The 23,459-nt window shown below is 43.0% G+C and overlaps 1 protein-coding gene across 2 annotated transcripts; it reads right to left on the bottom strand.

Moving 5' to 3' along the window:
* Window positions 1-1,802: 1,802 nt before the first annotated feature.
* Window positions 1,803-23,050, bottom strand: C2H2orf88 (chromosome 2 C2orf88 homolog). 2 transcript variants are annotated; one of them, XM_036745574.1, is made up of 3 exons: window positions 22,382-22,461; window positions 11,886-11,951; window positions 1,803-4,259 (listed from the first exon to the last, which is right to left on the bottom strand). In XM_036745574.1, exon 3 carries the CDS (start codon window positions 4,079-4,081, stop codon window positions 3,812-3,814), a length of 270 nt encoding a protein of 89 aa, XP_036601469.1. In that variant the 5' UTR covers window positions 4,082-4,259; window positions 11,886-11,951; window positions 22,382-22,461; the 3' UTR covers window positions 1,803-3,811. The 2 variants fall into 2 exon arrangements, with proteins under 2 accessions (XP_036601469.1, XP_036601470.1); XM_036745575.1 differs by lacking the exons at window positions 11,886-11,951; window positions 22,382-22,461 and adding an exon at window positions 23,031-23,050.
* Between the last annotated feature and the right edge of the window lie 409 nt (window positions 23,051-23,459).

Here is a 23,459-nt window from a genome sequence, read left to right as displayed (position 1 = left end):
CATAGGATCTAGAGTTGGAAGAAGCCTTAGAAAAAAGAATGTCTAGTCTGAGGTGTTTGTTTCACAAATGAGGGAACCACAGCCTAGAAGGGTGAAGAGACTTGCCTGAGGTCCCTTGGGTGATGAGCCAGGATTGACATGTGGGTCCTTGGGCCCCAGATTTGCCCCCACCATATTGCCTGAGAGAACCAATGAAGGACAGCAGTCCAGTATGAAGGTATGAAAGAAACCAAATAGGGTGAAAAGACAAGCCTGTGGCAGAGATGATTGATCCATCTTATAACTAAGCCATATTATCCATGTTATATTTCTTTTCTTTTTGGAGGGGGGAAGGCAGGGCAATTGGGGTTAAGTGACTTGCCCAAGGTCACACTGCTAGTGTGTCACAAGTGTCTGAGGCTGGATTTGAACTCAGGTCCTCCTGACTGCAGGGCCGGTGCTCTACTCACTGCCCTACCTAGCTGCCTCTATCCATGTTATATTTCATGGGAGGTGGCCTAGAGAAGCTTCTAGGAAAAATTAGCCTTGAGAACCCCAAGAGCCAGAGGAATATGAGGTGCATAAATAAGGTTGCGTTGTCTATTATTTAGTTGCGTGTATACATGCACACATATGCTGGCCAACAGCAATGTGTGTGTTACACATAAATGAACAGTAACTGAGCAACAGACAATACAACCTCGTTTACGTACCCCAGATTCCCCTGGAGCTCAGGTCTCTCAAAGCCGCTTGTCAGAGCTTCCCTAGCCCCTCTCTTGGGACATGGAACATGACTAATATTGGAGAGGCAGTATGGTTAAAGCAGAGAGCCCTGTCTTTAGTCAGGACATCTAGATTTCAATCCTGGCTCTCCTCCTTTCTACCTCTGTGTCCTTGCACAAATTACTACAGTTCCCTGGGTTTAGCTTCTTCATCTGTAAAAATGAAGGGTGGCCTAGAATGAGCTCTAAAAGCCTCTGGCCTGTGGACAAGAGCCCCACTGGGGTCAGTTCATGCCTATTGTGAAAAACACCTAGGAGGAAGCTCTCTCACACTGTACTGAAATACAGTTCAGGGCTAAGGACAGGGATTGGATTTTTGGATAATTCTTGTCTTGGACAGACATCCCTGCCTGTTGCTCATTTATCATCCTAGTTCCTAATTTCTTTACTCACCCACCAAAAACCAGGGGACTGAAATAAATGTAATAGTTGTGAAACTGTGAGATCACATAGGTGGACCCAAAGTCCAGATGGACAGATACTGTGGGGAGGGCTTCTGTTGTGTATAGGAGGTATGAAAGGTCATTAAATAGCCTTGGTTGCCCCAATCCTCATATAGCTATCTCTATATATCTATATATACATAAATACATATACATATATATACACACTTGTGCATATTATAGGGGTGTGTATACACACACACACAGATATATATTTTTAACCCATTTCTTAGACTAGAACTGGAAACCAAATTTTATCAATTGCTTGACATTCTTAAACCTTCAAGGGCATTGTGGGAAAATGAAAGGATGATGTGCAAAAACGAAATGTGTTCTGAGTTTCAGGTATAACATTAATTAAAAGCAGTAACTCCGAGGCTTTGGTCCGACTTTAAGCATTTATAAACTTCCTGACCTTTTCACCAGGAATTTGCCACCATTGGAAATATTGTTATCAGCTGGAGCTGAGAGATGTTCCATTTAGCATCAGACCCACAAACCATTCCCTTCCATGAACAGGAATCGTCTACATTTCCCTTGATTGTAGCTGTAGTAGGGAAAACGGAATGTAAAGAATCATACACTCCTTAAAAAGGGGCCTAGGTGGAGTACTTTTTATTGATCATGGGTCCAAAATGCAAATTGGACTGAACACACAAGATAACATCACTAATAAAGGTGACTTAGCACTCATTTTTAAAGAAGTGTGCTAGGTAGGATTCTCTTGTGTTTAAAAGTAGTTTTTTTTTAAGTGAGTAGAGGTATCTTTTTTTCCAGCCGCTTTGCTGTGCAGGATACATACATCTTATTTACGTGCTATATCCCCCTTTCCCTTCTCTTTAGACTTGGATGAGGAGAACGGAAAAAGCAGGAGCGCTAACGGAAGTCTGCGGTGGCTCATTTCAGTGCTAGATTGCAGTGAAGCATGGCCCTTATCTATTCCTCTATGGTTAGTCCTATAATTCATACCCAGTTTTTATTACAACGCTTTAAACAGATGACCTGGAAAGGGTGTGCTTTAAAGAGACCATCCATGCCCTCCCCCATCCCCATGAAACTGAACAGGGAATAAACTTGCTAAGAAGCTAGTACTCCAAACGCTGGAGTTGGCTCCAGCTTAGACTCCATGGGTATGACCATACAAATAAATGATTCATTCCGAAGTTTTCTTGTTAAGTTTTTGGTAGCTGCTCCCTTGGAAAAGTCTTCGAGGGTATTGCCATAAGGTGCTCACTCATCAGCATTTTAGTTTTCAGAACCAGGTCTGTGAAAGTGACAGAAGGAAACAGTTGCAAGGCACCCAAACATACCACATCAGCTTAGGCTTATGTCTCTTAAGTCCTCCATACACTACTCTTCTAAGTAGGGAAACATGTTCATTGATGCTGACACATCCCATAAGATAAACTCATAGCTTCTCTAAGACAAGCTACTGGGCCCACTTGGCATACAGCCAGGTTAGCTTTGTAGGCAGGGTAGTGAGGAAGCAACAGCTTAATGGATTTTTTGTTGTTGTTTTTAAAGATTTAAGCTCTTAAGGCTTAACATCTCATTTATTACACTAGCCCACCATAATCCTTTTGGGAGTTTTCTTGATTTCTAGACTCAACAGAAGCTGCTAGAACAGCAATTAGGCAGGGCTCTGGGGGAAGAAGAAGGAAGTCTGCCTGCCTCGGCAGGCATTGAAAACTCAATGCAAATTCAATGTCAAGACTGGTGCCTTCCAGCTTGGGGTGGTATAACCACCTGCTCATTCAATTTTAGCATTTACCATCACCTTAAGATTTGGTATTTTCCAACATTTAAGATTTGAAATGAGTGGTTTATACATAGGGAGAGTCTGAGTGACTTGATGACCTGGCGATGGGGTGGTGGACTGTGTGCATCCTAAGGAATGTGGTAGTCTAACCCTGCCACTCAAAAGTTAATTGATAAGTGCTTTTCTTTAATGTATTTGATGAGTTTTGTTAAGGGAAATCCTTAAGGGCCTCTTCAAAAATGCAAACACCACTATTTTCTCATGATAAAAAGCACATAGGTTCTCTTTAGCCATCTATTTCTGGAGCAAAGGCTGCCCATGAATAGGAAAAGGGGCATTCTTGCTCTAACCAGCCCCAAATGTGGTGTTTTTATGAGAACCTTCCCTTTCATACTGATGATCTTTGCCTGTGCAACAGTCAGGCATCATTAGATAGTGGAGCTAAAAGCATATACTTAAAAAACAATGGCCATGAATAGTGATGTTTTTCATTCTTTGGCGATGTTGCATGAAGTGAGAGGCTTGTCGCATGATTGCAGGAGAATAGCCAGTTAAATGCATCAGTGCTACAGGACCCCATGAGGCCATTTAAGCTATATCAGACTATAATCCAAGGCAAACAAAGAAGAAAACAATTATTCTTGACCTAGTGCTGATCATAGCAGATGTTTCATTTTAGTACCTACTCTCCCATCAAAGCAACATAAGATATTTTACATACAGCTGGAGTTCTATGTACGTAATCACATCAGTTTTTGCTTTCTTCTGTATTTGAACTAGCACCAGTGTACACTGTTTTAAACCTATAGTTTCGTGGAGTCATCCATTCTAGAGTGAGCCAGGCAGCCTCAGGGCACCGCCTCACTCTCAATGTATGGGATGTCCCCATACCTGCTGTCATTGGCCGCCCACTGCTTCACCGCTTCATCCATGATTTCCTGGGACAGACGATGGGCATACTCCAACACCACCACCCTGGTGGAAGAATCCTTCACAACCTCTGTTCTGACAGAAATCATCGAAGGCTTTTCGGTTAGAAATCTCTCCTCACTGTCTTGTCTCTTCTCAGAGATTGTGTTTGGAAAAGGGAAAGTTTGCTTTGACTTTATGCAGCCCATAGTAATCAGGAATCAGTCCGAGGAGGAGGGAGATGTCCACGGCTACTTTAGCAGCATCTTTGGAATACTCTGATAGGTAATGTGACTGATAAACCAGCGTGATTGATAAAGCAGCGTTTTTCCTCCTAGGAGCAGGAATCGAAAACTCCTTTCACCACTCTTCTCATTTATGGTTTATCTGTCAAAAGAACAAGGGTTTGAGGTTACAGAATCCTTGATGACAGAACATCTGGTTCTCTAACACCTGTATTACTTTTACAATGAAGAGTTGATACAAGATACAGAAATTACTTATTTTGCAGATAGAAGGAAAGTTCACCTAAGAGTTGGGATTAAAATTTTTGAAAAATGTATCTGTCAAGATAGCAAAGACATTGAGTTTTAATTATGGGCTCGTTGTTGTTTCTCCTTTTTCCATTAAGCAGAACTGGATGATTTTTAGCTGTTGGGAAGCTATTGATGCTAGTGAGGGAAAAAGAAGGTTCTTGATTTATAGACCCCAAAATTTAACTCTTTAATCCTTGTCTGCAACTAGGAGGAATGCAGCTTTTTTCTATTAAACGTTTGACGTTTTTGTGTTTTTCTTTACTGATCATATCCTATAAAGCACAGCATGCATGCAAGCTAGGTATTAAAAGACAACAAGCATTGGCTACTTCTGACAGTGTTGGGGTTTTTTATTTTTGATAATTTTGTGGAGAAAATGTAAGGGATTCCCCTCCTCCCAGTGTTTTTAACTGGTAGTTGTTTTAGTGTTTAGATTTTTGGAAGGGAGGCACAGACCTTTGATTTATGTGAAGGAGGAAACTACTGGCTTAGCAGAATCACTGGATTCTGCTTGACACTCACCTGTCTATGCAGTCTTAGTTCCAGAGGCACCAAGAGGTAAAATTTACTAGCCCAGAGTCATGAATCCAGGTTCTGACTCCCAGATAGCACTCTATTCATTAATCAGTACTTTTCAAAGTGTAGTTCCCAAGACCCTTTTCAGGGAGTCTTTGAGGTCAAAACTATTTTATAATAATACCGAGACATTATATGCCTATTAAAATATTCATCTCTTTTCCATCTATATATCTGCATTGGGTCAGATATTCTCCATATCCTTCAACCAAAACAACACATCATAAAAGATAATGCAAAAATAGTAATAATAGCAAACATTTATAAAATGCCTACCATGTGCCAAGTACTACGCTAAGTGCTTCACAAATATCTCATTTGGACCTCGCAACAACCCTGCAAATTAGGTGCTGTTATTATCCCCATCTAACAGTTGAAACTGAGGCAGGCAGAGATCAAATGATTTGCCCAGGGTCACACATCTAATAAGTATGTGAGACTGGATTTGAACTTAGACTCCAGGCCTAGCACTCTATTCACATAGTCATTTGGCCACCCCTAATGAATATGAGAACGTGTATGCTACTGAGCCCAACATTAGAGAAATTGGCAAATATTATAAAACAATGGCACTCTTCTTCTTAATTTTTTTGTTTGACAAAAATAGTTTTCTATGAAAATGTTATTTATATCAACATGTAATGGGTTGTTATTTTTAAAAATTAATAACTAGTTTTAAATATTGAATGAAGTTCTAATATGATACCTATTGACAGATTTAACCCACGTAAACAAAAAGTCCTTTGGGGTCCTCAGTTTTTATGATTGTAAAGGTATCCCGAAACCAAAAAATTTGAGAACCACTGCAGTAAGCCATGCCATCTTTCATGTTTGTTCAGCAGGCAAAATTTAACATAGATGATATGTTTACAGAATTTCAGACTTGAAAAAAAAAGCCTCAGTGGCCATCTGGTCTAATTCATGCCTGAAGAACTCTTAAGTGTAAGTTTTTTTCTGAGGCAAAAAACCCCAAAGAACAAAACAAAAATCCCATCTAATCCCTCTTCCAAAAGATAGCCCTTGAGATAGTTGAAGACAGTTGTCATGTCTCCCTTCCCCTCCCCCGCAGCTCCTCTCTCAAGTCAAGCTTTCTCTTTAGGCTGTAAAGCCTCTGTTCTTTCAATGAATCCTCATACGGATAGGTTATAAGCTTCTTGAGGACAGGGACTCTTTCATTTGTTTTTGTATACCCAAAGCTTGGCCCAGAAGAGGCATTTAATAAAGGCTTGCGAGATTGCTACAACATGAACTCAAAGCTTAGTGATGTCTGTAAAAAATGTGCTGTGCAGAACCGAGCAATACTGTAGGTGTGGTCTGACTAGGGCCGAGGAAGGAGCCCAGCATGACCTCCTTCCTTCTCAGAGTTAGCCGTCTCTGTTTCTGTAGCCTAAAATCCTTCTTTCTCTCATGTGTGAGGTTGATTTAAGGCCTTTGTCCTCCTGAGCTTTCAAACTGCAGTGACAGCCCACAAGAGAGAGGACTAACAGTTGGGGGTGGGGGGCCCATGGATCTTCAGGTATGGAAGGGGATGAGAATTAGGATCATAGGACTCAGATCTGGGAAGGTCTTTCTTTAGAGGTCACACCATCTGGCTCCAGAAATTTCAGATGAGGAAACTGAGGGGAAGTGTTTGGGCTGAGGTGAAAAGGTAGGAAATAAAAGAGCTGGAATTTGAACTCATATTTTCTAAGTACAAATCTAGTGTTTCTAAGTTCAAATCTACCGTGTTTACATGGCGCTGGAGGGCAGAACAGGAGCTGTAGGTGAACACTGCAGAAGAAGATTGGGGCCTTAGAGGAGGAAAAATTGAGAAATTCAAACTGTCACAAAATGGATTGGGCTGCCCCAAAAGGTCATTTTCTGGTATGCAGCTTCTGTTCCATGTCATGGGAGACCTGTAAGTGGAGGCTGGGTTGACCTTCAGGAATTTATACTGGGGATTTATGTTTCAGGGTGCTTGGGCTGGATGACCTCGAAGGTCCCTTCCAACTCAGATTCTGATCACTAAATTGATTTCATTTGGCATTATTCTCAATTTTCTTTTTTTGTTTGTTTTTTGGAGGGGGGAAAAGGCAGGGCAATTGGGGTTAAGTGACTTGCCCAAGGTCACACAGCCAGTAAATGTGTCTATAGTCTGAGGTCGGATTTGAACTCAGGTCCTCCTGACTCCAGGGCTGGTGCTCTACTCTCTGTGCCACCTAACTGCCCCTATTCTCAATTTTCTAATATTCTTCTGAATATCTAAATCTTGGGCAAAGATTCAAGGAAAAGAAACTTAATGGTAATCTATTGCCTACAACACGAGTCATGACTCAGAACCTATCTGATAGCTTTAAAAATGTATATTGGGAAAAACTCAGTTGGCTTCCCATTCCCATCCACCACCCCCCCTCAAAACCCAAAGGTAAAAGCTGACAGAGAGAACATATGACACAATACAACAAGCTAAGCACACGTTTGTGTGTGTCTGTCTAATGACTAAGCCCTAACAGGTTCACACTTTGTGTAATGCTCTAACTTCAGATTTTTAAAGTGAGCCACAGGAGTTGCTAAATTCTCCTTATCATTTTACTAAATATGTTAACTGTACTCAATTATAGTAAATTATTCCCTTTTGGGCTTGTTTCCTACATAAGGATTCTTTTTAGTGAGTTATGCTGAAAGAAACACAATTTGTTTCACAAACTTAAAATGAAGTTGCTGCTAAAAACCCAAGGTGTCGCTTATCTTCAAATATTATCAAAAGGATGTATCAAAAGCTGTCATCCTGGGCTTTTGAAGGAATGTGGAATTTTTAGCTTGGAAAAGAAAAAAAATATCTGACATGTTTATGGGAGAGTAGCCTGTAGAGAACAGTACGATCCAAAGTGGATGCCAACTGCATGACCCCAAAGGGTATGTGGATCAATGAAAAGGAATATCAGTGACATCCCACAATAGGCAATCATAAACATTTCCAGTATCATGACCTCTACCCATTGTCCCACAACACTTCCTCACTCTGCTTCCCCATCCCCCCTAAGATCACCTTGTGGTTGTAGCAGAGGCCAGTGAGTAGCCCCTTCCCCCTCCCATTTTTGGTGGGACAGAGTGAGCAGGCATGGATGGGTTGTGAGCATTATCTTTCCCCACAAAGGCCTACCCCACCACATATCGGTTGTCAAATCTAGCCATTTCCATCTCTTCGTTTCTTGCGTGTGTCCCCTCTTCTCTACATGGCACCATTACCACCCTAGTTCAGGCCATTATCACGTCTAGGTAATTTCAACACTCTTGGAGTTGGTTTCCTTGACACAAGTCTCTTCCCACTCCAAATCATCCCCTCTATAGGGCCGACTGACCATGTCCCTCTCCTTCTCAAACTCCTGTTGCCTCCAGGACCTAGGATCAAATATCTTTATCTCATCGGTTTAAAATTTATCTTTTTGCATCAAATTATGAAGTATACAATTACTAGTACAGTAGTACATGTATGTAAATTTATAAATCAGTAAATTGACACGTTGTGTAGTGAATGCTTAAACACTTTTTACTGTAGATGTGCATGACCCCAAAGGTTTGGAGAGCACGGCTGTAGAAGATGGAGTAGAATTAATCTGTGTAATATCAGAAAGCAGAACCAAGCCCAATAAGGGGAAGTCAGAGCGGGGCAGAGTGATACAGCTGACAGGGCACAGGACTTGGAAGTTAAAGGGACCTGGCTCTGAATTCCAACATTGGGCCCTGCCTGGGCCTCAGTCTCTAAAACTGTAAAATGAAGGGATTGAAGAAGGTCCCTCCCAGCTCTGTGATCTGCAAATCTTACCTCATTAATAAAATGTCAATATGAGGAAGAAGTTTCTAATGGAGCAGTTGAAAAAAATGAATGGGCTTCCTCATCATTGGAAGCATTCCCAGTTAGATAATTAATTACCCGTCAGACTCCTGCACTGGAAAATTGGACTAAATTTACTATCTCTAAGGTCCCTTCCAATCAGAAGTATCCTGAAGCCAGTTCATACACACCCAAAAGAGCTGATTGTTAAATTTTCAGTATGAGCATTTACACCTCAGAAATCGTAAACCCTTGAAATTGGGGTTTGATTTATTTTGTTGATTGTCTAGATTTAAGAATGCAGGTCAATTATAGACAAATATACGTGTGCTTTTTTTTGAGAGCCAATTCTTAAACATCTACCAGCACACCACTATTTCCAGTACTGTGAAATTATCTCATGGGATCTGGGCCAGAACTTAGAGGAAGAAATCCATTTTAGAGAACAAAGTATCATTCTGAATGAGTTAATATTATCACTTAAAAGTGCAATAAATAATCTTCTTTCCATATGCTGTTAGCTAAGCAGGTGGCTCTGTTCCATAAGCAGCCCAAGGTCTTTTCCTGAAAGGAAATGATTGGCAGTTACAAGGAAGCTGATTTCAGCTCAACCTAGGGAAAAACCTTCCAACAACCAAAGTTACTGAAACAGCAGAATGGGCTGCCTGATCACTGGACATGGTACACGGGGGAGACAACTAACTATATCAGAGGAAGGTTGGTTGCAGGATGTTTACAGCCTGCAGGAGACAAGCCTTGGGGGGAATCATAGCATCATAGATTTAGACCTGGAAGGGACCTTAGAAGATCAGCTGGCCTAACCCTATCATTTCATATTTTTCAGCAGGCTTCAAATGCTAGGGCTGTGTAATATTAATGGGATATGAAGATCTTCTCCACCCATTTACAGGCTCATGTGGAGCCCATTAAGGGAAGCTTACTTAGGGGAGGCTTGCTTGTAGGAAGGTTTTCACACTTTCTGCTTATTTCTAATTAGGTACTGAGTCAAGGTTGTGATGCCTTCTGGCTCTGAGAAGTGTACATATGCTCTGAGTTGATATTTTGCTTGGGGCGCTCGCTTATAAGAAGGACCTTGTGTTTCCCTGGTTGAGACTCTGATTAGCCATGTGTTCAGACCCCCCCCCCCCACCGCCGCCCCAACTACTCAAATGTAAAGGCTTTCTCTATCCAGTGGTATATGTAAAGTGTATAGCAATATTGCTTTGGTTCAGGCAGTTAGGAGGCCTGTCTGTTGGTCTTTGTGCCAATTTCTCTGCTTGTATTTTCTCTGACCTTCAGGGTGCTGACTTTTCCCCCTAAACTAGTGAATGTAACTAAAAGTAGGATTGATAACCCCTTTTTGAGCAGTCCTTCCTAGAAAAGCTGATCTAAGAACCTGTGCTAGCAGGCCATCCTGGGTATGTCAGGGTGCTTGCTGTTACAGGCTGTCAGGTGGAAAGAAGGATTAGACCTATTTTGTGTAGCTTTTGGGGGTAAGTGAATAACTAGAATTCATGAAGTTCAGTGACAGGTGAAAAACCACTGTCACCACATCTGGGGAATTAGAGGGAGGGCCACCGGAAGAAATCCAAGTTCTAGGGCAGTATTGTGACCTAACAAGGCAAAAGGAGATACGTAAGAGCTTCCAACTCTGTAAGGAGATTTTTGTGGCCTTTACATGTTGCTTGGCTGTATATTTTTACCAGCAAGAACTACACAAGGCATAGTGTTTTTTGTTTCTGTTTTTCTTTAGACTTTAAGCCTCCATCTAGAGCCGCATTAAAAATAGGAACCAATAAATCACCAAATAGGAGATAAAACTATTACAGCTACTTGGCAAAACTATTACAGCTATTTGGGGTAAGAAGTATTATCTAATGGGATTGATTTATTAACCAGGTAGAATTTAAAGGAACACAAGGCATATGAGATAAGGATGTACAATCAGACAAAAGTCTGGAGCCCACTCCTGTAGATGGTGGAGCAGATTGAACTGTCTAGTTCTAGAGGGCAGGCCTGGAGCCAAGGGGTGGAGCGGTCTGGGAGGCCTGATACAAACAAGGCACACAGGCCTTGGCAGTATAAAGGACCTGGCTACGATTTCACCAAGCATAAGTAGTATTTCTGCTTTGAGGCATTAAAGGCCAAAATGACCAAAAGTATGTTGACGCCATTGTTTAAAAGGCACAAATGAACTGATGGATACTGTCTCAGGAAAAGCAAAGTAGAATTACTCCCCGTAGTGACTAACCAGTGTAATCTCCCTTCCTTGTTACCAGCATGGTACCTAAAGGAGTCATTAAAAAAAGCAGAATTTTCCTTGCAACCCCTAAGAACCACGATGCCTTTCCACTGGTCACAAAACAAGTTGTTTTGATAATGCAGAACTCTTGGACCAAAGCATGGACAGGTGGGTCTTAATCATCTCAATGACCACATCCTGAAGGCCGTTCTATGATTACATCTTGCCCACCTTGCAAGTTGCAGCTCCTTAATGATCTCTTTTGGTAGTTTCAGTTTAAAAGTCCTGTTTTTGTTACTGCCCTCATTCTCTACTTTTAGGGAAACCATATTATGGTTCCCTACTTTATATTCCTACTGTAATTCTTCTCTCCTGCTTGTGGACTCAGGTCTCTAAAAGGGCCTGCTACTGTCTGACGGTAAAGCCACTTCTTGCCTAAATGGCCAGAGGCCCCTCCACCCCATGCACGATTATGCTGGTCAGCAGTCCTTTGGACACTGAGCTCCATATGCTGCACTGAGTTTATACCTTTGGCGTTACATAAATGTTAAGTACCATTGAGAGTGAAAATCTTACCCATAGACCCTGCCACAACCTCTGCACACAAATATCTGTGGGTGACATTTTCCCTGAGTGACTCCATCCAAACCTTAATTCTATCACAGTCATACCCCAAATGGGAGTCCACGTCTCAGGGACGTTGATGGCCCTGAGGCTGGGTGCATAGGTAGCACCAAAACATGCAGATTAAAATCCGATCCTTCAGAGAGTTACTTCCATGACCTCAGATCTGAACCACAGTACCACACACAGGGCCACAACAAAGCAGTAAGGGTGCTACGTACCCACAGAATGGGGCTCCTTCCTCACCTTCTGTATCACTCTGATATTACTGCCGTTTAGCAGACTACCTGCAACAAACAGAAGGAAATTCAAAGAAGCAAAAAGAGGGGTGGGAGGAGCCTTCCCACGCCTGGCATTCCTCATGTCAACACAGAAAGCATATGCTAGCACTATCAGTATACTGGTAAGCACAAGCTATAAATAAATGTTCTACTTTCAGTTCATGGGCCCTTCCCCTTGACCAGCTGTGAATCTGATGTTTGCCTTCACCAACCCCTAGAAAGTAGAGATGGTGCTGGAGGCCTCCCCAAACTACTCCCCCCAAAACTGGCCCTAGACATCATCACATTTGTACGTTCTTGTCACAGCCGTTTTGTAGTAGCTTGGGCAGAGGTCACTGCTGTGTACTAACAGCAGCAAACTAGACCAGTAATTGCCTAAAGATAACGCATGCAGCCAAAAATGGCCATCCCCATGCTACACGTTATCAAGGCAGTTCTGAGGTGAGGGGACAGAACTAAAAACGTTGTGATTGGCAAGCTGCTCAAAACTTTTAGGTGAAGGTGGCTAGGTAATGCAATGTAGAGACTGTTGGACTTGGGAGTTAGGAAGAATTGAATTCAAATCTTACCTTAATTGATATGTGACCCCGGCAAGCCACAGCCTAGAAAATGGGGATAAGAATAGCACCTACCTCACAGGGCTGTTGTAAGGAGTAAATGAGATAAGTTATGGAAAGTGCTTTGTAAACCTTTAAAATGTATTTAAATGCTAGCTATTATTGTAGAGATTCTGCAGCCTCTAAGCACAGACTCCTTTGGCTTTTCCTCATTAATGAAAAATTTAAAATCCTCGAAACATAGTTAGGGTCTAGAAGTTCTCCACCACAAATGGTGTACCACTGTGCCTAACTCAGTGTGGAATACTTGGCCAGTGCCTAATAAATACTGAGTGGCTTATTATTTTAAAAGGTGATTATAATCTAAACTTATATCTCACTGAAGACCAGCTGTGCTTTATAACCATTAATCCGCTCAGTAAGAGGCTGGCTTATTGTACGTGAAGGGGTTTGTTGTTGCTGTTAGTTTTTATAGTATTTCACATGGCAGGAAAAGACTCCAAGAAAAGTGCTAACCATTAATCTAAGTCAACAGTCCAACAGGTTATCCATTTGATTCCTAGGACAGTATGTGCTAAATACACGTGAGACGGTTCAGTTTCTAGGTATTCTGTGTTCATCTTGTTAAAAGGGGACAAAGTGGTTGAGTGCATCATGTTTTAAGTACTAATACGCTAAAGGCTGGGTTCATGGCCTTTTAGTTCCCTTGAAAAAATAGAATGAAACTGGCATATATGTAGTTAACAACAAAAAATTAAAACCCATTTTTATAAGCTTCATATGACTTCAGGGCTACTCCTCAGACCCTTTATTTATTTATTATTATTATTATTTTTAGTCTTTTTTTTTTGGAGGAGGGAAGGCAGGGCAATTGGGGCTAAGTGACTTGCCCAAGGTCACACGACTAGTAAGTGTCTGAGGCTGGATTTGAACTCAGGTCCTCCAGAGCCAGTACTCTACTCACTGCACCACCTAGCTGCCCCTCCTCAGACCCTTTAAAGAACTAAAAGTTAAAAGATCCCCTTACCACTAAAAACTAACATTTACAGAGCATGATATAATGAAAATCGTGCTGCATTTGGGAATCATGATAAACTGCATAATTAAGGTTATCCTACTTCCAGTAGTTCACATGCCTACAAAGGGCCCATGCTTTGTTTTTCTCCAGATTAAATGGTCTTTTGCACTTGCCAAAATACTAAAAGTGGCTCCCTCTCCATGTGTGAGGTGGGATGGGAAAAGAATTCTTCTTTTCAAAGATTTTTTTAAGGTGCTCTGTAAAGGCACTGAACACTCCTGAACAGTAAGAACATTAAATGCTAAGCCACAAACAGCATCTTCAGTTGTAGAGAGGGAGGACGGAGCACTCTCTAGGCCACAGAGCCAGCAAAATAATCTTCCTTCACCAGGTCCTTAAAGGAAGCAAATAAACAGGCGATAAGGTAAACTGTTTCTGGAGATGTGACCTTCCACTAAGCCTTCTTGGCTCATAACCAGATTCAAGGGGAAAAGTTGGCCTCAGGACCCACTGCAAAAGTACCTGGACATAAACTAGGCCTAAATCATGCCAGACTCCAACAGGAAGGGGGAGCTCTAGACATGTAAAAATAACTAGTTCTCTATAAAGTACATGATTAAGAATCTTATTCAAATATATTTTGGAGACTGGTACCTATCTCTTGTCCTTTGTCCTTTACCCCATAGTCTGCAAAATAAAGCAGGTTTGCAAAGCACCTTATATACTAAACCAACTGGACTGAACAATAGGTGCATAGCAGGGCTAAGAATGGAGGGGTTGGTCAATGGAATTGCATTGGGTTACTGAAAGTCCTATAAGCACACATCAGGTCTTCTATTCAGCTAACACTTTTAAGAAAATGTCATGGGGGCTTGGCCCATGCATAGACTAACATCATGGGAAGTTTTCACATATCTGGACTATGTCAAATAAGAATAAACTCATACTTTCAGCTACTAGAAAGAAGTTTCCTTCTCCCCTGCTTCCTGGAAAAAATACACACAGCTAAAAATGTAGTGTACATTATGGTTATCTGAGAGTCACAAACGGTACATCACAGCAGAGACTTCTCAGCTTTTCCTTCCAAAACAAAGAGGACATGTGCAATTGCTCATAGTTGGGGCGTTAAGATAAATTTTTTCCAAGTGCCCATTGGTGGCAAAGAGGGAGGGCAGAGTTTTTCCATCTCTTTACTCCTACCAGATTTTTGCCTAAATCACCTAATATTCATGGAAACATCCACTAGTCTAATACTCAGACAAAGGTTGTAGAGATGGTAGACACTTAAGAGATATCTGGTCCAACTACATTTAAAAAAATTATGCTATGTTTTGTTTCCACGTTGCTTAAAATTTCCCCGTTTCCCTCCTTCCAGAGATATATCCTGTGTAACAAATTATTCTACTTCATTTTACAAATGTGGAAATTAAAAGATTCAGAGAAGGGCATATCTTGCCCAAAGTAATGCAGAGAGTGATACATAGAATCGGGACTTAAACCAAGGTCCATTCACTTCCAAGTGATCTTATAAATGTCTTTGTTCTTATATTACAAGATTTAATCTCTCCCCCCACCCCCACCCCCACCCCCAGCTTGCAACCTAAAAACACCTGGCATTTGAATCCTACATGGTGACCTACCCCATGTAAGCTTTACCTGATGGACCAAGTCACTGCCACATCCTACTTTCTCCTAAATTCACTGGGATTTCTAGTAGGTGAGATAACAACGAGAAGGAGCACCCGACCCCTTCCTCTCTCAACTTCAAGTCATAAAAGCCAGATTTTTTTAACCGCTTATAATGCAGAAATCCTTGATCCAGGCTGTCTGTTGCCACCTCCTCTCCCCACCCCCACCCCCAAGCTGGCTCAGGGACTTAACTACTCATTGATCTACACAATCTCCCCTCCCCCACAGCTTTCAATTATTTTGGAGGAGGGTACTGGATTTGGAGTCAGGAAACCTAGGCTCTAATCCTGGCCTTAGATCTGTGTGACCTTGGGTATCTAACTTAACACTAGTAACAGGAGGAACAGCAATGTTAATAGCTAGCATTTATATTGCACCTTAAGGTTTGCAAAGCCCTTTACAGATACCTCACACAACAACCTCGAGAAGGAGGCGCTATTATCACACCCATTTTACAGATGAAAAAACTGAAGCAGATTTAATGACTTGCCCAGGGTCCCACAGCTGGTGAATGTCTTAGGCTAAATCTGAACTCTGGTCTTCCTGACTTTAAGTGCAGCACTCTTTACTTCACCCCCTAAGCTGCCTCTAACAACTTTTCCAGGCCTTGGCTGCCACATCTAGAAAAAGAAGGGATTGGGCTGAATGACCTCTGAAGTTCCTCCCAGCTCTAAATCAATGACTTAGCTCACCCCCTCTCCTTCCTGAAATTCAGGAAATAAAAAGTAGCTGCTCTTCCCCAAAAGGACTTGGACCCCTGACTAAGAACGTTTCTTGGGACTCTATGTCCCACATGGCGACATTATGTGTTACTGATGTTCTGGCTAAATGATAATACGGTGTCTGGTATATGAAACAGCTGATCTTTGCTCCACATACTGAAAAGCGCTTATGTAAGGGCTGTGCCTTCAAGGAGCAGACATATAGGAGCAAGGGGGCCGTGTCAGAACATGGTCATCATTGTTTAGTGGGATACAAATGAGCCATTCTTTTGATCCGTAGCTGAAGCTGAGCCTGGGCATGAGTCAGAACTGGGATCAGAACTGGCACAGATCCCACCCCCCACCCCATTCACAATGCTACCTTAAAACTTTAGAGTCCCCAAACACAAACAGTCCAGGGACGCATGTTCAAATTTCCTCCTTATGACAAAGAAAAGCTTTATTCAGTTCCCTATTACCACCTTATGGCTTTATAGGCTTGGCAGTTTACCAGCACTTTCACATACATTATTAACTTAGCTGATCCTCTTGACCCTCCCCTGGGGTACGGAGGTAAGGTACTGTTTGCTCCATTTGGAAGGTAAGGAAATTGAGGCACAGACAGATTCTGGAAGGGTGCGGAGGTTATCTCTATAATCCTATAAGTTTTTTTGTCCCATTCTTTTCTCTTGACATCTCAGATGAGTGGATAGTGCTCCTTGTTTAAGAGAAATGCCAAGATGAAAGAGGCTGTAACAGCAGCCTTGGGAATAAATCCTCGTTTCCTCTGCAACTGGCAGGCCCACAGCATGAAATCAGTATCCCTCACCCCTCCCCGCCCCTGAGACCTCATCATGCTCCACATACCATAAATGAAGGCAACTGTTCTCAGAAGTAGTCACAGACAAACACACTTTTGCCGTCTTGGTTTCACAACTGGCATTTCGGCTTTAAAAATCTCAGCCTACAGGCAAAGCACAACCTAATGCAACAAGACCCAGTTCAAATATAGGAGACAAGGGTGGGTCCCAATCACTAAATCTAAAGCATATATCCTTCTGTTAATAAATGATAAAGTAAAGAAACAGGAAGTGACACGTACTATCAGCTCCCATGCTCTATGAGGAGGCTATGACTGCCTTGATTTATGAGAAGGGAGGAGGGGTATCTGTTGAAAAGACTGTCAGGATAAAATATACCATGTATTAATAGGGAAAAAATAAACCAAGCCTAATTTGTATGGGGGTGTCTCAGCAATTCAGCAGAAACATGCCTTTGCCAATGAGGGGGCAGCAATTGGTGAAGATGAGAGTATATGTCTGGAAAACACCGAGGAAGGGGATACTTCTTTTTTGCGTGTCCTAGATCTCTGTGACCATGGGCTAGCAAAGCCTGTAGGCCCCTTCTCCGAATGATGTTTTTTAATGCATAAAATAAAATGCATAAGATTGCAAAGGAAACCAGTTTTACTAAGATATCGATAACAATTAAAAAAAAGTTTGCAGACCCTAGGTTAAGATCTCCTGAGTGAGATCTTAAAAACTTCTTCACTGAGTCAGATCAATGATGCAAGCAGCCTAGTGCTTCTGCCTCTGAAATGCTGCAACATACTGTCCAATAAACTAATTTAGCTGGAAAGTAGTTGGATACAGTGGATGGAGCACTAGGCAGAGAGCCAGGAAGGGCAGAGTTCAAATCTAACCTCAGATGCTTACTAACTGTGTGACCTTGGATAAGTCACTTAACCTTCTTTACCTCAGTTTCCTCATCTGTAAAATGAGCTGGGCAAGGAAATGACAAACCACTCCAGGATCTCTGCCAAGAAAATCCCAAATGGGCTCACAAAGAGTCAGATCTGACTGAAAAACAACAAAAGTTGTTTTATATGCCAGCGTCATTTCTTTGATTAAGCCATAAACACCACAAGACCAACAACAGTATATCTCATTACTTTTAAGAATTTCATACTTAATGCTTACTGGGTTGCTGAAATTGATTAATAAAAATTAAAAGCCATCCCCACACCAAGTTACTGCCAATAGTTGTTTCAAAATCCACGAAGCCCCAAACAGCACTAGTAGGCTTAGTTTCTTATTTAATACTTATTTAATCTTAGATTCCTTGTCCTATCACTTGTCATGCCTTAGCAAGTCCCAACCGTGGGTTAAGCCCTTCATTCCTGTTCTCCCCTCCTACTGTGCTGCTGCATTTCACTGGAGAAAGCCATACTGCCAGGTTAGCCTGGGTAACTTAAACTCAAATGGGTCCTCCCTGTTATATGGCAGTCCTTTCATACTTCCTCAAGTGTCTCTTTTAAACTTTTTCTTCCCTCCTCACAAGCCCCTTAGACCGCTCTGATCCCCCAACCCACCCTTTCTCCATAGAGTGCTTTGCCTTCCCTGCACTTAGAAAATCAAGGCTTTCATGAGCGTCCTCTTCTGTCCTGCTTCAAACCCCAAAGCCCCTGTCCATTGCCCCCACAATTCTCCTCTACTACTCTGGTTTCTGAGGAAAGAAGTGGCTTTCTTTCCCGGTGAGGCCAAACCCCCTATTCATGCCCATGATCCCATCCCATCCAGGATAATAACCACTTGATCTCATGCACACATTTTCATCCTTAAACTTGCACCCATTCCCCGGCATCCTCCTAAGCTGTCACCCTACATTTCTTTCCCCTTTCACAGCCAAATTCCTAGAAAAAGTCTGCTGCTTCCATTTCCTCACCACTCATCCTCATTTCTCAACCCTTCACAGTCTGGTATGGGACCCCAGTCGTCAAATGAACTTGCTCTGAGGTTAGTAATATGAATCTTAACTGATAAATGCCACATGGCCATTTCTTTGTCTTTGTGCTACATGACCTTCTACTTTGTTGTAAACACCACCAGCCATTCTCCAGGCACTTGCACTCATTCTTGACTCTTTCCTTTCCTTCCACAACCCCTATAGTTAATCTGTTGCTAAGGATCGGCAATTCTGCTTCCACAATATCTCCAGCATCCTTTCCCTTCTCTCTACTCACGTAACCACTATTCTAGTTGAGTCCTTCAGCATCTCTCACCTGGATCATTATGGTTACCTCCTTATCAGCCTCCCTGCTTTCTGGTCTCTTCCATTTTCCAACCCATGCTTCATATACATCTCCCAAAATATACCTCCTAGTAACTGGTCTAAACATGTCCTTCTCCTGCTCAAAAATTTTCATCAACTCTCTATTTCCTCTAGGATAAAAGCCACATGCCTCAGCCTGGCTCCAACTTACCTTTCCAGCCTTATTTCACATTATTCTTCCCTCTCCCTTCATGTAGTCTATGTTCCCACCATACTGCCCATCGGTCCTCAGATTCCCCACTCCATCTCCAGGCTCTATGCTATTGAACACACTGTTCTCTGTGTCTGGAATTCACTTCCTCAACTCACTTCCTAGAATTTTTAGTCTCTTTCCAGGTTCCACCTTCTATGAGAAACCTTTTCTTATCCACTAGTCACAAATGTTCTCTCCACCTTCAAATTATCTTGCATTTACTTATCTTTGTACATGTTGTATCTCTCCAGGAGCACATAAGCTCTTTAAGTGGGAGAAATGAGGGGGAATGATGACTATCTTATATTTGTGTTTGCGTTTCCAGCCCCTAGATTCCCTGCCCCTGGATTAGATAATCTCTAAAATCCCTTCCAACTCAAAATCTATGATGAACTATTTTCTTTCCATCTTTTTCATCTTCATCATTATCACCATCACCAAATAGCTGTCACTTACAGAGGATTTTTAAGTTAAAAAGTGCTTTGTGTACCTTTTTTCATTTGTTCCTCCCAACAAGCCTGGGGCGAGATATTACATGCATTATTATCCCCATTTACAGCTGGAAAAAGCAAGGTTTAGTGACTGGGTTCAATTTCCAGAGAACAGGTCTCTCACTTCTGGGACTGAGGGCCAAAACATAGAGCCCAGTTGCGGGGCAGAGTGCTGTGCAATGAATTCAAACCACTATGAGATGTCCATAGCATAGTTCAAAAGTCTCAGAATTGGAGTTTGAACCAAAGACTCTCCTGATTTCAAATCCAGTATTCTTTCTACTATACCACCCTGTTTTTCTCAAGGAGAGTGATCTTCAGACTGGAAGCAGGTAGAACCACCACAGCAAAGACTGACTTACTTGTAACCCTTATCCAACAAGGTATGCAAGACAGGTGAGACAATGAACAGAGAAGCCAGCACCTAGCCACTTACAATCACTTCATATCCTGAGGCTCAGACAAATTATACCTTTAGGTACAGAAAGAACTTGCAGCTGTGATAATAGAAGTATGATCAGTAATCTTTTTTTTTTAAATCGTGGAGAAAGGAAAACTTGTCAAAACCCTGGAAAAAGGCAAATCCTCTCTACCCACCCTACCTCCCAATTTTCAAAAAAGAATGGACCCGCAGAAAACCACTCTTCCAGAAGTCTAAATGGATTATTAAACAAATGATTTGTGAGCACTCTGAAAAGATGTGATCAATAGCAACCACTATGAATGTACCAAGAACAAACTACATTCCTTTCCTTTTTTTAAGCATGTGATTGATTTTAGCAAGGGATTTTACAGTGTTTTGTGGTATTGTTTGAAATAAGAGGGAGATAGATTCAGACTTGGCAGTTAGGTGGCATGGTCAATAGAGTGCCAGTTCTGGATTCAGGAAGACTCATCCTCAGACACTTACTAGGTGTGAGACCCTGGGCAAGTCACTTAACCCTGTTTGCTTCAGTTGCTCATCTATAAAATGAGCTGGGGAAGGAAATGGCAAACTACTCCACTATCTTTGCAGAGAAAGCCCTAAATGGGGTCACAAAGAGTCCATCATGACTGAACAACAAAAGATTCAGACTTGAACACCCTATTCAAAGAGCTGCTTAATCGATTTATGCCAGTCTAGAAGGAGGCCTGAGGAGTCTATGCCCTATGCTGTTCAACATTTTCATAAATGCTGATGAAGAGAAAGAAATGATCAGATCTTGGATGACAGAGCTAGTGGCTCTGTAGAGGGTAAATGAGAGAATTAAGACTTTAGAAGTTGGCAAGTTGGAGACAATTAGCCAAAACTAGCAAGATGAAATTTAAGTGGGATGGGGAAATATGTTTAAGTTTAAAAAACAAATTCTGTAAGTAGAGGAAAGAGCAGACTTAGCAGAAGAAGAAGTTCATATTAAAAAGCCTTGAGGGCTGTAGTTGAATAAAAGCTCTCTGAGAGACAACAGCGAGATGTAGCTACTAAAAAAGCTAAGACCATGTGTGGAGTAGTAAATTCAGTCATGTGTAGCCACTTTTAAAGAGACACTGACAAGCTCATCCAGAGATATCAACAATTGAAGAGACGGTATGATTATCATTTTTTAAGTATTTGAATGACTATAATATGGAAGAGGGATTAAATTTATTTTATGTTCCTCCAATTGGATCAATGAGTGGAAGGACAGGAAGGAAGAGTTCAGCTTAATGTAAAAAAAATTTACTAGTAACTGTCCAAAATAAATGAGACGGGTTGCCAAAACGAAATGAGCGGCCCATCCTAGAAGGTGTTCAAACAAAAACTGAGTGGCTGGTCACCAGTCGGTAATGTTATAGAAAGGATTTCTGTATTGTGTGACAGTTTGGATAAGTAATTTTTGCATCAGGGAAGATCAGGAAAATGAAATAATGGTTTATTTTTAATTGTGTTTCACAGATTTTCCCCAAGACTTGGTCTTACTTAATCTTCCATTTTCTCCTGATGAAAGCTTATTGTACAGCACTTTAAAGTTAACCCAAAAGAAAGAAGAAAGAAACAAGTAATGAGGTTCTGGTTTATACTTCATTATCTTAAAAGTCGATTTTTCACGCCTTGGTACTACACTAAATTGAAACATGCACTATGGCAAGCATTCTATGCATCAGTTTCTAACAAACGTGACATACTGAAAGGATGAATGCAATGGAAACAGCTCCCGAACTTCCACTGTATGTTCGATGCATAGGATGCTGGCATTTCCCGGGACCACCCTCAAAGGCTGATGAATCGGCTAGATCGGCCTCAGTTTTCCTTCACATCTGCCTCGTAACTGCTTGCTGGATCTGTCTGATCACCGTCCTCATGGAACAAACTGCCCGTATCCCACCCAGCGCATTCAGTGCAATCCTCAACAGCAGCCCTGCCACACGGATAAGATGTTTTTAGTATCTAAAGCTTTGTAGATGTCAGATGCCTCCTTACAGGATCAGTTACCACCGGAGGGGAAGAAGAAGGGGCATCTGCAGAGTAGGGCATAACCACCCTCTAGTGCCAGTGTCTGGGGGGCTCGGAACCACCCGGGGCCCGTGCACCCGGCCCTCCGCACCACCTGCCTGGCTCCCGGCCCCGGGCAGATCAGTGCCAAGTTGGTGAAGACGGACGGACGGCGGCCACGGACACACAGACACACACACGCGCGTGCACTCCAGATGTTCACTTACTCGCCCGCGGCCCGGACAGCTGCTGCGGGGGCACACGGGGGGCTCGGGCCAGGCCCGGGGAGCCCCGTCTGCGGCGGGCTGTGTTCATAGCGCTGGGTCGGGCCGGGCCGGGCCCCCGGGCCGAGCAGCTCCGGATCCCAGCTGGGGCCAAGGTTCTGTCGGCGTCACGGGCGGAGAGGAGGGAGGGGGCGCCCGGCTGGGCAGGTGGGCAGGGAGCGGGCGAAGCTGCAGCAGCCGCTGATGGAGCCGCCCCGGGCTCAGACGGGGGCTGCGTCTGGAGGACGGGGCGTCCTTCTGCCCGCTCGGGCGCCGCCTCCAGCCCAGCCCGCTCTCCTCCCCGGCTCTTGGCCGGCGCAAGCCGCAGCGGCCGGCCAGCGCAGGTGGCTCCCGCTCTGTGCGCTCCTGGAGCGCCCGGGCCAGCCGAGGCTCTGCAGCGCCCCCTGCTGGGCCGCGGAGGGCAGGGTCGAAGCTCGCGGAGCCCGCAGCGAGCCCCGGGCGCCAGAGGCGATGCTGCCACTGCCCCTGCCCCGGCTCGCTGCCCTTGCCTGGGCCACGTCCCCCCCCCTGCAGAGGCAGCTGACCGCAGAATTCGAGAACATCTCCATCCAAACCACCTGGCATCCCGCATCCTCGTCCCACCCACACTCACTGCAACAGGTGTGAGCCTTTGGAAGATACACGTCTGGTGGTATCACGGATAAAGCAAGGAGCTCAGGAAAACCCGAGTTCGAATCCTGACTCAGACACTTACTGGCTGTGTGACCCTGACATAGCACTTAACTCTCTCAGTCTGTTTCCTCGTCTGTAATAGCTAATAATAGCACCTACTTCACCCGGTTGTTGTGCGGATCAGATGAGAGAGCACGTGAAACCCTTTATAAACATGAAAGAGCTATGTAAAGGCTAGTTATTGTTACCACTGCCAAGCCCGTCCTGGAAGGAACCCAGCTGCAGAGGGTGACCTCAGGAGGAAAGCAAGGAGGCACAGCAGAGGACTAATCTTGGGGGTGTGGAGTGTGCTATTGTTCAGTTAGATTCAATTCAACACGTTTATTAAACACCTACTACGTGCAAGGTG

This window comes from Trichosurus vulpecula, chromosome 2 (assembly GCF_011100635.1).
Source record: "Trichosurus vulpecula isolate mTriVul1 chromosome 2, mTriVul1.pri, whole genome shotgun sequence".
NCBI lineage: Eukaryota > Metazoa > Chordata > Mammalia > Diprotodontia > Phalangeridae > Trichosurus > Trichosurus vulpecula.
Note: the sequence above shows the minus strand (reverse complement) of the source record. Positions and strands in the feature narration are given on the sequence as shown.

Bases quoted from the DNA above. Each gene is read 5' to 3' on its own strand.
- C2H2orf88 (XM_036745575.1), bottom strand. From the start codon at position 4,081: ATGGGCTGCATAAAGTCAAAGCAAACTTTCCCTTTTCCAAACACAATC.